The 12,158-nt window shown below is 49.4% G+C and overlaps 1 protein-coding gene across 1 annotated transcript in view; it reads left to right on the top strand.

Moving 5' to 3' along the window:
• Stpg1 (sperm tail PG-rich repeat containing 1) overlaps nucleotides 1-12,158 on the top strand; it is a 41,372-nt gene that overhangs the window by 10,733 nt on the left and 18,481 nt on the right. The window contains exons 2-4 of the mRNA XM_057783981.1: nucleotides 462-596; nucleotides 2,413-2,531; nucleotides 9,107-9,208. Coding sequence (XP_057639964.1) covers nucleotides 509-596; nucleotides 2,413-2,531; nucleotides 9,107-9,208 — 309 coding nt within the window. The 5' untranslated portion in view covers nucleotides 462-508. The remainder of the gene's footprint in view (nucleotides 1-461; nucleotides 597-2,412; nucleotides 2,532-9,106; nucleotides 9,209-12,158) is intronic.

The raw sequence follows: 12,158 nt of genomic DNA, 5'->3' as shown, positions 1-12,158 counted from the left end.
GATGGTAGCATTTGTGTGGCACTGTAGAAAGGCAGCTATTGTGACAGGAACCTGGCAGATGCCAGCTCTAGATGGAAATGACTTCAGAAGCACATGGGAACTTTTCAGGTTATGGATAACCTTAATGTCTTAATTGTGGCGGTCTGCAGCACAGCTGCGTACACTGTCAGAGCTTAGACGCTTACCTTTACCACTGAAGAACTTTATTGCATGTAAATATATCTCAACCAAGCTAGGTTAATAATGAAAATAATATGGAAAGCCTCCGTGGCTGTATGCAGCAGCGAGGGTAACCTGTGTGGCCTCCTAATCCTGTCAGTACAGTGTGCTTGGAACCTGGGGCGACAGAGCAGTTGGTGGATGTCAGCTTCTGTCCCGCAAGATCTCTCAACCTAAGCCACCGTTAGCACCGAGCTGGCACGGTGTGAGATGGCCCCTGAACGTGCTGGTTTTTATTTCAGGTGTGTAGGAGAATGCAAGCCTGAGGTTCCCCTCAAACAGACGGAACATGCCCCAGAGCTTCAAAGCGGACAACATTGCCCTGAAATGTGAAGACTCTGGCAAACCTAACAAGCACAACTACAAACTACAGAAAGGTCTAGTGAATTTAAATCTCAGCACGCCTACTCTAGTACGGAAGAGCACATTGGGCGGATTAGTAAACTCTGGGTGTTATCCACAAGGCCATCCTTTGAGAGTGTATCAGACAGATTGCCTTAGACCCTGCTGACCCTAGAGTGTAGGTGGGGAGAAAGTGTCCGGAAGGGTAAATGGGAAGGTGGCTGTTCCTTCAGTAACAACAAGATGCATGCTATTTCCATGTGTTCAGTCAGAGTCCTGTTCTTTGGTTGTTGATGGGTAGCAGGTCTTGCTTGCTTTATTTCTGACAACTGAATTCTTACTGCAAGTCCTCATTTTTTTCCTTCTTTTTCTGGGTTTATAGCTGAACTATGTTTCTTGTAGGTAGCATGTAGCTCGGTCTTTCTTTCTTGTCCAGTCTGACAATTCCTGTTTTTGAACTGGAATGTCTAGACCACTTAATGTTTAATGTGGTTATAAATGGGTGAGTCCGCTGGTTTGTGATTTGCTTTCTGTCCCAGCTGCTCGTTCTTTCTTTGTTCACTCTTTTGTACTATTCTAATTTTAAAACATTTATTTTATTTTTTGTGTTTGGGTCTGCATACCATGTGCGTGTAGTCTTTGAAGAGGCCAGAAGAGGGCGTTGGATCCCCTGGAACTTTAGTTACAGATGGTTGTGAGCATACGGTGCTGGGAATTGAACCTGGGTCCTCTGGAAGAGAAGTCTACGCTCCCAACCCCAGAGCCATCTCTTCAGTCTCTATTTTAATTTTTAAAAAGTATATTTACTTATTTTGTATGTGCATGCCAGGGAGCACATGTGGAGGGGACAGAACAACTTTTAGGCGTTGGTGCTCTCCCTCCCCCGCGTGGTTCTTGAGGACTGAATGCAGGTGGTCAGGCTTGGCAACAAGAGCCCTTGCCCACTGAGCCGTTCTCTGACCCTGTATTGAACTCTTGTTTTTAATTCAAAGAGGACAATGTTACTGGAGAAAAGAAAGACCCCCGAGCAGATAAACTGTGATTCTCAGCAGCTGCCAGGAGGAGGAGAACAGAGAAGAGACGTAGAAAATGCCATGGAGTTGAGCCATATGTCATCAGGCATCCGCAAGGCACGCGCACGTGTGTGTGTGTGTGTGTGTGCGTGCGTGCACACACATTTCTCTGTGTGTGTGCATGTGTGTGCGTGTGTATGCCTGTGCATTCATGTGTGCGTGTGTGTGTGTGTGCACGCACATTTCTGTGTGTGTGTGTGCGTGTGTATGCCTGTGCATTCATGTGTGCATGTGTGTGTGCATGTGTGTTGTAGAGAAAGAGTAAGGAAGTCTAATAGACTACCAATATAAGTATACATTTGTTCTGGTCAGAATCTGAGAGACAGAGAGAGAAAGGAAAAGTTATATCCTTCTGAGTCACAGAGGTGGGCGGACCCTGAACCTCATAGCCCCTAGTGAAGACGGCCTATAGCGAGTTCTCTTTCGTTAGCTCACTAGGATAACTATTTGTTTGGTTGTTTACTTATTTTTTTGAGGCAGTGTCTCATATATTCCAGGCTGGCCTTGAACACAATATGTAGTCAAGGGGTGACCTTGGATTTCTAATTCTAACACCAGTTCCTGGGTGTTGCAAGTACAGGTGTGTGCCACTACACCTGGTCCTGTGTGGTGCTGACGATGGAACCCAGGGCTTTTGTGCATGTTAGGGAAATACTCTGCTCGCTGAGCTACATCCCCAGCCTAGGATGAATCCTTAGAGCGTTTTCCTAGCGGTTGCACTGAGCAAACACTGGCAGCGTGCACTGATGGCTGTCTTTTTGTTGTTGTTGTTGTTTAGGTTTTACTGCTGCGTACCCAACTCAATCTTCCATTCCTTATAAATACAGAACAGCAATAATCCTAGAATCAGAAAGAAAGGGATTTAACAGCCAAGCCAGGAGATTCTACAACAAAAAGGTAAATAACATTGCCTTCAAAATCCTTTGAATTTTAGCTGTTGTGTTTCCTCTATGAACAGCAGGGGGCAGTATCACCCAAGGACCTGCGCCATCCTCCAAGGATGTGTTAGTATGGTAAGAAGCCATCTGAAATTGATTGGTTGATCGATCGATCTACTTATTTGCTGTGTTGGGGATCCACCCCAGGACTTTGCATATACTATATGTTTGGAAAACTTAACCAGGGGTCTTGCTATGTAGCCCAGGCTGACTTTGAATTCAAGGTCCTCCTTCCTTGGCCACTTGCGTGTTTGAATTGAAGGACTGTGCACTCATACCCTGTAGCCAAAATTATCTTTAATTTGAAAGGAATAAAAACACAAGATCTTCCAAATCTTATGTATATGTAGTAGAAGATAAAAACCAGCCTACTCTGATCTATCAGAGGGAATTGCATCATCCCCCAGATAACACATGGGCAAACAAGTTTCTGATACATTTATTGTTGTGTTTGTGGTGAGCTCCCCCATTAAAAATTTCCTTAAACAACAACAAAAATAAAATAAAATAAAATTCCTTAAACAATGTCTTATTATTACTATGGGGGCTGGTAAGGTGGCTTGGCAGGTAAAAATGCCTGCCACCAAGCCTTGAGTCCTGGAACCCCCATGGTGGAGAGTAGCCAGTTCTTTTAAAAGCTGTCCTCTGATCTCCACGTGTACGCCATGGTATGTGCGCACACACAAGTAGGTAAATAAATGCAATGTAAAAACAATGCCCTCTCTATCCGTCCCCTCTTCTCTAGATCTCCACATCTTGGAAGTTCCGGTTGCTTCCTGGCCAGCCTTTATTTAACTTGTTCCTGGGACTTGACCTTCTCCTCTCTCACCAGCAGGAGGCTGTAGCAACTCCCAGGCATGGGGAGAGTCTCCACCACTTCACATCCCTGTCTTTTAGTAGGACCCTTTGCAGGAGTGGCCACCCCATTTACCTCCTGCTGCCTTCTGCAGGCGGCTGGGCTCTCATCCTTCCACTTTGCCTAGATGGCAGAGAAGGGGTGGGAGGACCCCGGTTCTGGACACAGGGGAGGTATGCCATCGAGCACCCCCCCTCCCGCTTTGCTGGGCCCTCACCCCAAGCCCAGCTCTTCCTTTGTGAGCTGGTTGGTATGCGGAACTAGAGAGTGGATTAAGTTCCTTTAACCTCCCATTACCTCAGGATCTATGAAGCCCGCAATAAATAATAGAGCAAACACTTTTAGAGCTGCTGATAACTTTCCTCAGGATGATAAATACTTGCTCAGGCATCCATCCATCTTTCCTTCCTTCCTTCCTTCCTTCCTTCCTTCCTTCCTTCCTTCCTCCCTCCCTCCCTCCCTCCCTCCCTCCCTCTTTCTTTCTTTCTTTCTTTCTTTCTTTCTTTCTTTCTTTCTTTCTTTCTTTCTTTCCTAGTTTCTCTGTAGTTTAGCTGTCAGCCTCTTCCCCACTGCTGTGTGGGATCCCATTGATCACCTTTAATGAGAGTGTGCTAGTTGTCCATGTCCAGGATGTCCACAGCTCAGTTCTCACTAAAAAGAACAGTAGCTGTCACTGACCAATCCCCAATATGTGTTAAAGCATTTTTAGGTCGTGTCACTGCTCCTCAGGACAATGCTAAAAGGAAGGGTTTGGTGTCTTCATTGAACATAAGAGGAAACCGAGGCTTAGGGAGGTTAAGTGACCCACCCTCGGTCACACAACCCAGGGTTTGCCACATAAGAGAGTCTAAGTAAATATTTGCTGAATCAGTGTTGAAAGAATTAGACCTCAACCCAGGCGCAGCTCACGCCAAAGCCTCTCACTCTTTCCACACCGGGCCACGCCCGCCTTTGTGGCCTTCGAGGCTGTAAATTTGTTTGATTAAAGTCAGCATGCTTCGGGACCGGCCTTGGCAAAACCGAAGGATCTCCAGGGACGCGAATAAATGCTTCTTGTTGGGGCTCCGTCCCACATGGCAGGCTCTGAAGGCTCTGATCCCAGAGCTCAAGGTGCCCTGTGAAATCCTGTCACATCTCCTGCCCAGGGAGCTGGCGTGGCCAGCAGCCTGAACGGCCGGGCCGCAGAGATACAGGCGGAAACCACTAAAAAGTTTGGTTTCAAATTTTCCAGGGTGGTTGCATCCATTTAATGAGAAAACTTTCGTCTGAACCTTTGAAAGCTTTTTTTTTTCTTTGCAAAAACATGGTGTCTCTATGGACCCAGCCCCTTGTGTTCTCTGTCCGTAGCTGGGAGCCTTGAGTTCAGCCACTTGTTCTTTTTGGGCTTCGCTTTCCTCATCTGCATCATAAAAGTTGGCGTTGTGTAATTCCTGGGGAGTTATATAATTCCCTATGTCCTAAGCACAGAGACTCCACTCCTTCCGTGCCCTCTGCCCGTCATCCGTCATCCTCATTTCTCCCGGGGAAACGAGCGTGGAGAAGTAATGCGCTTGCGCGGCATCACCCAGTAATTTAGTGAGACAATGCACGTTAACAAGAGATTTGAAACCTCCCCTGCTTCACCGCCCTTCTTAAGACAGGAGGCACACACGCCCTGTGCTGAGCCCACACCCGGTCATCTGCTCACCTGGGAGCTGTGACCCACTTAGCCCAGCTTTTCCCTGGTGTCCTCAGAGGCAGGCGCTCACTTTTGCTGCCGCTGAGCCTCAGGGCCAGTTTACCTTCCTCGTAGGAATCCCTCCGCCGGGGTGCCAGCGAGAAGGTGGGGGGAGGGGGGGCGGAGGTCAAGGTATCTCCGGGCAAACCTACAGATCTGAGTTGACACTCTGGAATCCATGCAGGAGGACAGAACTGACTCCCCTCAGTTGTCCTCTGGACTCTGCTCTCATGCGGTGGCACACATGTGTGCCCTTGCACGCGCACTTTTTTTTTTTTTAAGTAAAGGAATCTCAACATTGGTGGTGTGAGAGTCCTGCAGAGACTTGTGGCTAAACTGGCAATTTGGTTTGCTAGGAATAAACTTCATGATTGTTTAACAAATGTGTGGCTAACTTTCCATTCCTGAGGAGACCTGCCGCTAGGTGGCAGAGCCCTGTCCCTCAGCCTGGGCGGTATTTTCTTCCCTCCCACGCCATGGAGCTGTAAGGGCCCCATATGTTGCCTCTGCATCTGTTTCCTCCTCTTAAAAAATTAGAAGGCTACACCAGATTAGCTTTTCCTGGGAGTGGCGATTGCATGTTACCAAACCTGCTGCCTTCCACGGGAATGAACACACGTGGGAGGACAGGGACACTGTGTCTTCTAAGTGGGCACCATTTAAGGTGCATAATCAGGGGCCGGAGAGACGGCTCAGTGGCTTAGAGTATTTGTTGCCCTTGTAGAAGTCCTGGATTCGATTCCCGGGACCCAGATGGTGGCTCATAAAATGCACAAGGAAATTGGCCGTGCTGGCCCATGCCTGCAATTCCAGCACTTGGGAGGCTAAGGCAGGAGAATCAGCGGTTCAAGATCATCCTTGACTGTATAGTGAGTTGAAGTCTAGCCTGGCATAGAGAAAACCACCTCCGAAACAAACTAGTTAGCTAGCTAACTAACTCGGGGAGTTCTGTACAGGGCCTGACATGAGATCTATCATCCATAACAGTCAGGGACCAGAGAAATTGTGATAAAATCATGCAAGGTTATGTTTATGGATGAACTTGACAGAACTTATGGAAATTTTGTGGAAACCGCAGTGTAGGGTGCCATGCCTGACTCTGGGCTCTGCAGTAGGACCCCCTCCCCTACAAGCCTGGGGAGAGTCCCTGGCTCAGGAGCTGAATGCCCACTCCTTCGTGACCCTCCCAAGGTCACATGGATAGGGACCATCTCCCACCCTTGCATCGCAGAGGCTGCCAGTCCAACGAGCTCTCCAAGTGCTTTTCAGCCAAGTGTCCCCCGAGCTGTGTGTCAGGTGAGAGGAGGGGACCACATCTGCCAAACATCGCTTGCTCAGTCCCATGCCCACGAGGTGGTCCTGGCTCTGAGGTGGCCGTGGTAGGCAACTACTTCTATTCTGATCATTTGGAAGTGTCTCATCTAAGAGACCAAGGGGGTGGCTGAGTCTACATCTGGTTTTATCCTGCCCACCTGAGAGCCCTGTCCCACATCTAGCAGCCCCACATAGGCTCTCTGCACCTGAGGAGGTCCTCTGGCTGTTACATAATCCAGCTTTTCCATCCATTGTAGCTTCAGGAAATTTCTCCAGTGTAAAATACTCCTAGAGTGACCAATTTCAATGACCACTGTCAGGATTTTAATGGCTCCCTACACAGGCCAGCTCCAGCATGCTTCAGCCCAAGAGATTCTCTTTGGACCTTCCATCAAGAGTAAATTTCATCCCCACAGGCTAAACAGAGACAGTTCTGTTCTCGTTTGCCTTGAACTTTAGCCATTTTGCAGTCTGACCCAGGCAATGGATGTTCAGTAGAATTGTCAGATTTAGCAAAGAAAAACACAGATGCTTGGATAAACTAGAATTGCAGATAGCTAATTATTTTAGCATAAGTATGTCCCAAATACTTCATGGGCTATACTTAAACAAAAACAGCTATTTGCTGTTGGTGATTCTAATTTAACTGGGTAGGTTGAGTCAGAGCAGTGGGCGTGTGCAGATGGACTAGGAGCTAGAGGTATGTCTTCCCCGCACTGTTCATACCTGTAAGAGGCACATAGCAGAGGCTGGAGAGCCGGCTTAGCAGTTAGAGCACTGGCTGCTCTTCCAAAGACCCAGGTTTGGTTCCCAGCACCCACACAGCAGCTCAACTGTCTGTAACTCCAGTTCTAGGGGACCCTTTTCTGGCCTCCATGGGCAGCAGGCACATATGTCCATGCAGGAAGATACTCATACACGGCGTGATCACAATTAGTCTCGTCGCACCGTTGTTCCTGCTGCAGCTTCCCTAGCAACACTGGGATCCCAGCACCTTGAGGCCTGGTGAGGTTAAAGTTACTGAAAATCATGAAGCTGAGCAGCCCAGAGGACAGACTTCCCAATCTACAACCCTGGGGCAGGGCTTTTCTCTTAGTCCCTACAGTCTCATCCAAGATGCAGTTGGTGTCCGTGGTCAGGAGACTCTCACCGGACTGTTCAGGTTCAAATTCCGACTCCAACCTTTGCTGGTTGGGCAGCATTAGGTCATCTCTCTTTGACCTCATCTTCTCTGTTTTCCAGTGAAGACTCAGTGAGCTGCCATTGTGAAGTCTCAGTGTGCTGCCGGACACAGTGGGCCGACAGCACCTGGGGACCATGACTCCTCTCTCTGTGGTCCTTCCCTTCTGTGTCTTCAGTGTCCGTGCTTTGAACTCTTGGCCAGAAAATCTGTGTCCTCTGTTTGTTTTTCCTCTGCCTGCCTCACACACATGTGCACGTGCGTGTGCACACCTGCACACAACACACATGCACACACACACGCTAAAATTCAGCCCCAAGATCCTGTTAGCAGTACCCATGCCTCTATTCTTTATAATAAACTTCAATCACTCTGTCCCTGCTCTCCAGATAGGAAAGTTCTAGAAGGCACCAGCGGTGCCTCAAGCTTTCTGCCTAGATAAGGCAGCAGGCACAGTAGAGTTAGGATGTATCTATGACTGAGTGACGCTAGCAAACTCTGGAATCTGGGTCCATGGGCTCAAATCTGGGGTTCACTGCTTACTGGCTATGGCCTCACATGCGCAGCTTCTGTTTCCTTAGGTGACTTTGGTGACATGACCACCACACACTGTGTGCTCAGCATTTGGACTTTGGGCAAATCCATCTGCATGTGTCCATTTGTGAAATGGAGACAATAATCTCTTCCTCATCGGGTGATGGGAAAATGAGATTAGCTTTGTAAAGCTCCCAGCACCGGGCAGGACCCAGGAAGCTGCCCCAACCATGAAGCATCTTCCCCAGCTTTGATCAATACTGGTGTCCCCTTAGTAACTAGCACCAGACGTGAGCTGGAAGATTCGGAGGCTCAGGAAGCAGCAGCAGCATCAGAACTTGCTCTGAACACGGCATCTGCTGGCTGCTCTCTGACACTCCAGTCTCAGGTTGCCCTTGGGCCCCATGGGCTCACCTTATTTTGTCTTCGACTTCAAGATGGCCTCATTTGAAATGAAGGTTGTTTTTGTTTCATTTTGCTTTATAAACAGAAACACTCCCCAATTTCCCTTCTCAGAGAGGCCTCAGGAGGAAGCTGAGTCAGGTGGGTGTGGTTGCCATATAATCGGTCACCCTCCCTTCTTTACCTCAGGCTTGGCTGGCCCGGTCCACGCAGGCTGACATGCACACCAGCACATTTCCCTAATGACACAAAAAACAAAACACGGTTCCTTTAGAACTCAGGCTGGAGACTTAGGGGGAAGAGCAAGGGCTTTGGGAGAGCTGGCCTGGATTAGGATTCCTGCCCCTCCCACTGGTCACTGAGCTAGAGATTGGGTAAGCCAGAGGAATGGTGGAGCAAGGCTGTCACCCCTGCAAACGATGGTGCCTGCCCTGGAGGATTAGAGCAAGGCTTAGCGTTAATGGATGGAAAGCTGGCGGAAAGCGTGTTGAAGCTGCCGTGCCCAATGACACTGCATTCTGTCCTTTTCAGGATGACATCCCGGGCCCTGGGTTCTACAACGTCATCCACCAGTCTCCAGTGTTCAACAGCGTCTCTCTTTCCAACAGAGGAACCTGCATGTTCCCCTCCACGGTGAGAGCCCCTGGGTGTTAAACGCACAGTGATTCCCTCTGTTCATTGTGTAATGACGCGGTGGGCAGCTGGACCTTTCTCCAAAGTCCCTGTTCTGATTAAGACAGCAACCACGTCCTGTGAATGCACAAAGATGGATCTGAGCCCATGTCTTTCAGCCATCTGTCTCCACGGATGCACGTGGACGAGGTAGGGAGGGCAGCTAGAACTTGGTTACCGAGTGCGAGGCTTTTCTTCCCAAGGCTGTTAGGTCTGCCAGGAAACAGCTCTGTCCTGTCCCGAGAAGACTTCTAACACTTAGTCCATCTAACTGGGTTGTTCAAACTGTTGGAAAACTGGATGGACCAAAAAAGAAACGAGGGGACAGTTTGAGGGCATGGAGGATAGGAGGTGCTCCTGCCAAAGCTGAGGGCCTGAGGTGGATTTCTGGGACCCATGACCTCCACACTCGCATCATGGCATGACCATCGCCCCCGAGAGAGAGAGAGAGAGAGAGAGAGAGAGAGAGAGAGAGAGAGAGAGAGAGAGAGAGAGACTGCACTGGGCCTGAAATACAGGGATCTTCATGGTACCACGTGAGACTTTATTTTTGTTGAGGATTCTCACAGTAAGATGCGTATATGAAGCCCCAGGGAGCCTGAGCAGACTCGGGTGAAGTCAGTGTTCCTCTGTGTTGGTTTTTTTTTTTTTTTTGGTTTTTTTCGAGACAGGGTTTTTCTGTGGTTTTGGAGCCTGTCCTGTAGTAACTAGCTCTTGTAGACCAGGCTGGTCTCGAACTCACAGAGATCCGCCTGCCTCTGCCTCCCAAGTGCTGGGATTAAAGGCGTGTGCCACCACTGCCCGGCCTTCTGTGTTGGTTTTGGTATGGGTGTTCTGAGGATGGCACCCGAGGCTGCTACCAGTAAGCAAGCTATGGCCTCAGCCTTAAGGGAGAGAGCCAAACCAGCACCAGGTCGCCTAAGGTAGAACAGCAAAGGAGAAAGCGGAGCCAGAATCTGCCATCAATGGGACGCACGTGCCTACTTGTCCCTTTAAAGGTTGTGACAGTGTCTTACACGAACGTCTATGATGCCTGACACTGGGGCCAGTTCTTATCACTCTCACACAAAGGGACCATTTAAAGATCACCGAATGCAGCCTTTAATCCCAGCACTCGGGAGGCAGAGGCAGGCGGATCTCTGTGAGTTCGAGACCAGCCTGGTCTACAAGAGCTAGTTCCAGGACAGGCTCCAAAACCACAGAGAAAAAAAAAAGATCACCGAATGCAGCCACTTCTTGTTGGGAGTCGGGCTGGGAGTGTGGAATATTCAGGAGTAAACTGATTTAGGAGCGAAGGCTCACAGTCTCTGAGCCCTCAGCAAAGTCACAGGATAGCCAGGCCTTTAGCTCCCAGTCAGGAGAAAGACCCTGAAGCTACATGTCAAAAAAGTGCTGTATCGCCTGCCGCAGCCTGGGCCACAGAGACCAGAGACCTCATCCTGACTCAGCTGTACCACCTGAATGTGACCTCAAGCACGTCACCTTTCCGTGTTCCAGTTGCCTCAGAGACTCCCTGGAGGCCCCGGGCAAAGTGCAGTGAGAAAGACTTTGAAATTGCAGACCAGCGTAAACAGGAGCTAGTGCTGCCTCCCTGAGTCACCCATCAGACTGCCCAGAGCACCTGGGTGCTCACTGAGAGCGCCTTTGCCAGACAGCGCACTACCGTTCCTTCTTGGTGCTGAGGAGGGGCTGGATTGGAGGCACGGTTAAGGCCCTGCCAGGCTTCACCGGCGTGACTTTCAAATGGTTCGGCTATCCAGAAGGGAAGGCATGGGAAGGTTTGAAGTGTAGAATCTGACCAGGCCTTTTACTTCTTAAAAAAAAAAAAAAAAAAAAAAAAACCATAAAGGAGATGTGGGGTTGGGGTTGCCCTCCTTTTGGAGCAAGGCTTCAACTTTATATTTCTTGTTTTAAAGAAAATGTTTTTAATTATGAGTCTGGGGTGGGGTGGGGTGGGGGCGGGGGCATGATCTATGAGCGCAGGTACCTGCAGAGGCCAGCAGAGGGCGCCAGGCCCCCAAGAACTGGAGTTACAGGCAGGTATAAGTTGCTGTGGGTGCTAGGAAATGCATCCAGGTCCTCTGGTGAAAGCCAGCACTTCCAAGCCATCTCTCCAGCCCCAGCTTTATATTTTTAAGTACTTGTGTTCCTTCGTTCTTGGGAAGCAGACCTTAAGCGGTTTGTGATACCTGACTGTGGGCCCCACGTGGTCTCCAGTTTCTGCCCAAATTAGATGAGGGTCAGAAAGTGTTTGCCCCACTTCCGGGTTCTGAGACTTGAGGAATTCAAGCCTCCCACCTCAGGAGGGGATTACAAGGGTCCATTTGAGTGTAATCGGGGCGAGGCTGCCTGGAAATGCCCATGGGCCTATAAATTCTGCACATTTCCTGATGGCTGTCAGGGTGAAACCCAACTCTTTGAGAAGGTCTGTCGTCTCTCGGAGTTTAAATGACATAAAGCACCTCATTAAGGCACTCCAAGGTTTTGTTCTAGAATCTTCTACAACTCTGACTGGGAAGCTAAATGAGGCAGGTGGGTGGGAAGTTCGGTGGTCTTTCTGGGTCACACAGTGGCGGGCGGGGTGGTTCTGGAGGAGTCAGTATGAGTCTGGGAGAAGTTGTCAAGGGCCAGTGTGGGGCCTGATTGGACACCACAGGCCTGGCAGGTAAATGCAGGGTGCAGACTGGAGAGCTAGTGCCACAGACACTAATATTCTATGAAGATGCCTCGGGAACTTGGCATCACTGGGGCTTTTTTTTAGAACATTCTCCTCCGCACCCCACCCTGCCCCGCCCCCCAAACATAAAAGCAGGAAGTTTCTGAAGGCCAAAAAGACACCACCAGGGTGTTGGCCTCTTTGGGGCCATGCCTCCCGACCCATTTCTCTTTCGAATGTCATGTCTGATCCACG

Source organism: Chionomys nivalis, chromosome 11 (genome assembly GCF_950005125.1).
Source record: "Chionomys nivalis chromosome 11, mChiNiv1.1, whole genome shotgun sequence".
Lineage (NCBI taxonomy): Eukaryota > Metazoa > Chordata > Mammalia > Rodentia > Cricetidae > Chionomys > Chionomys nivalis.
This window is presented reverse-complemented; position numbering and strand designations above follow the sequence as displayed.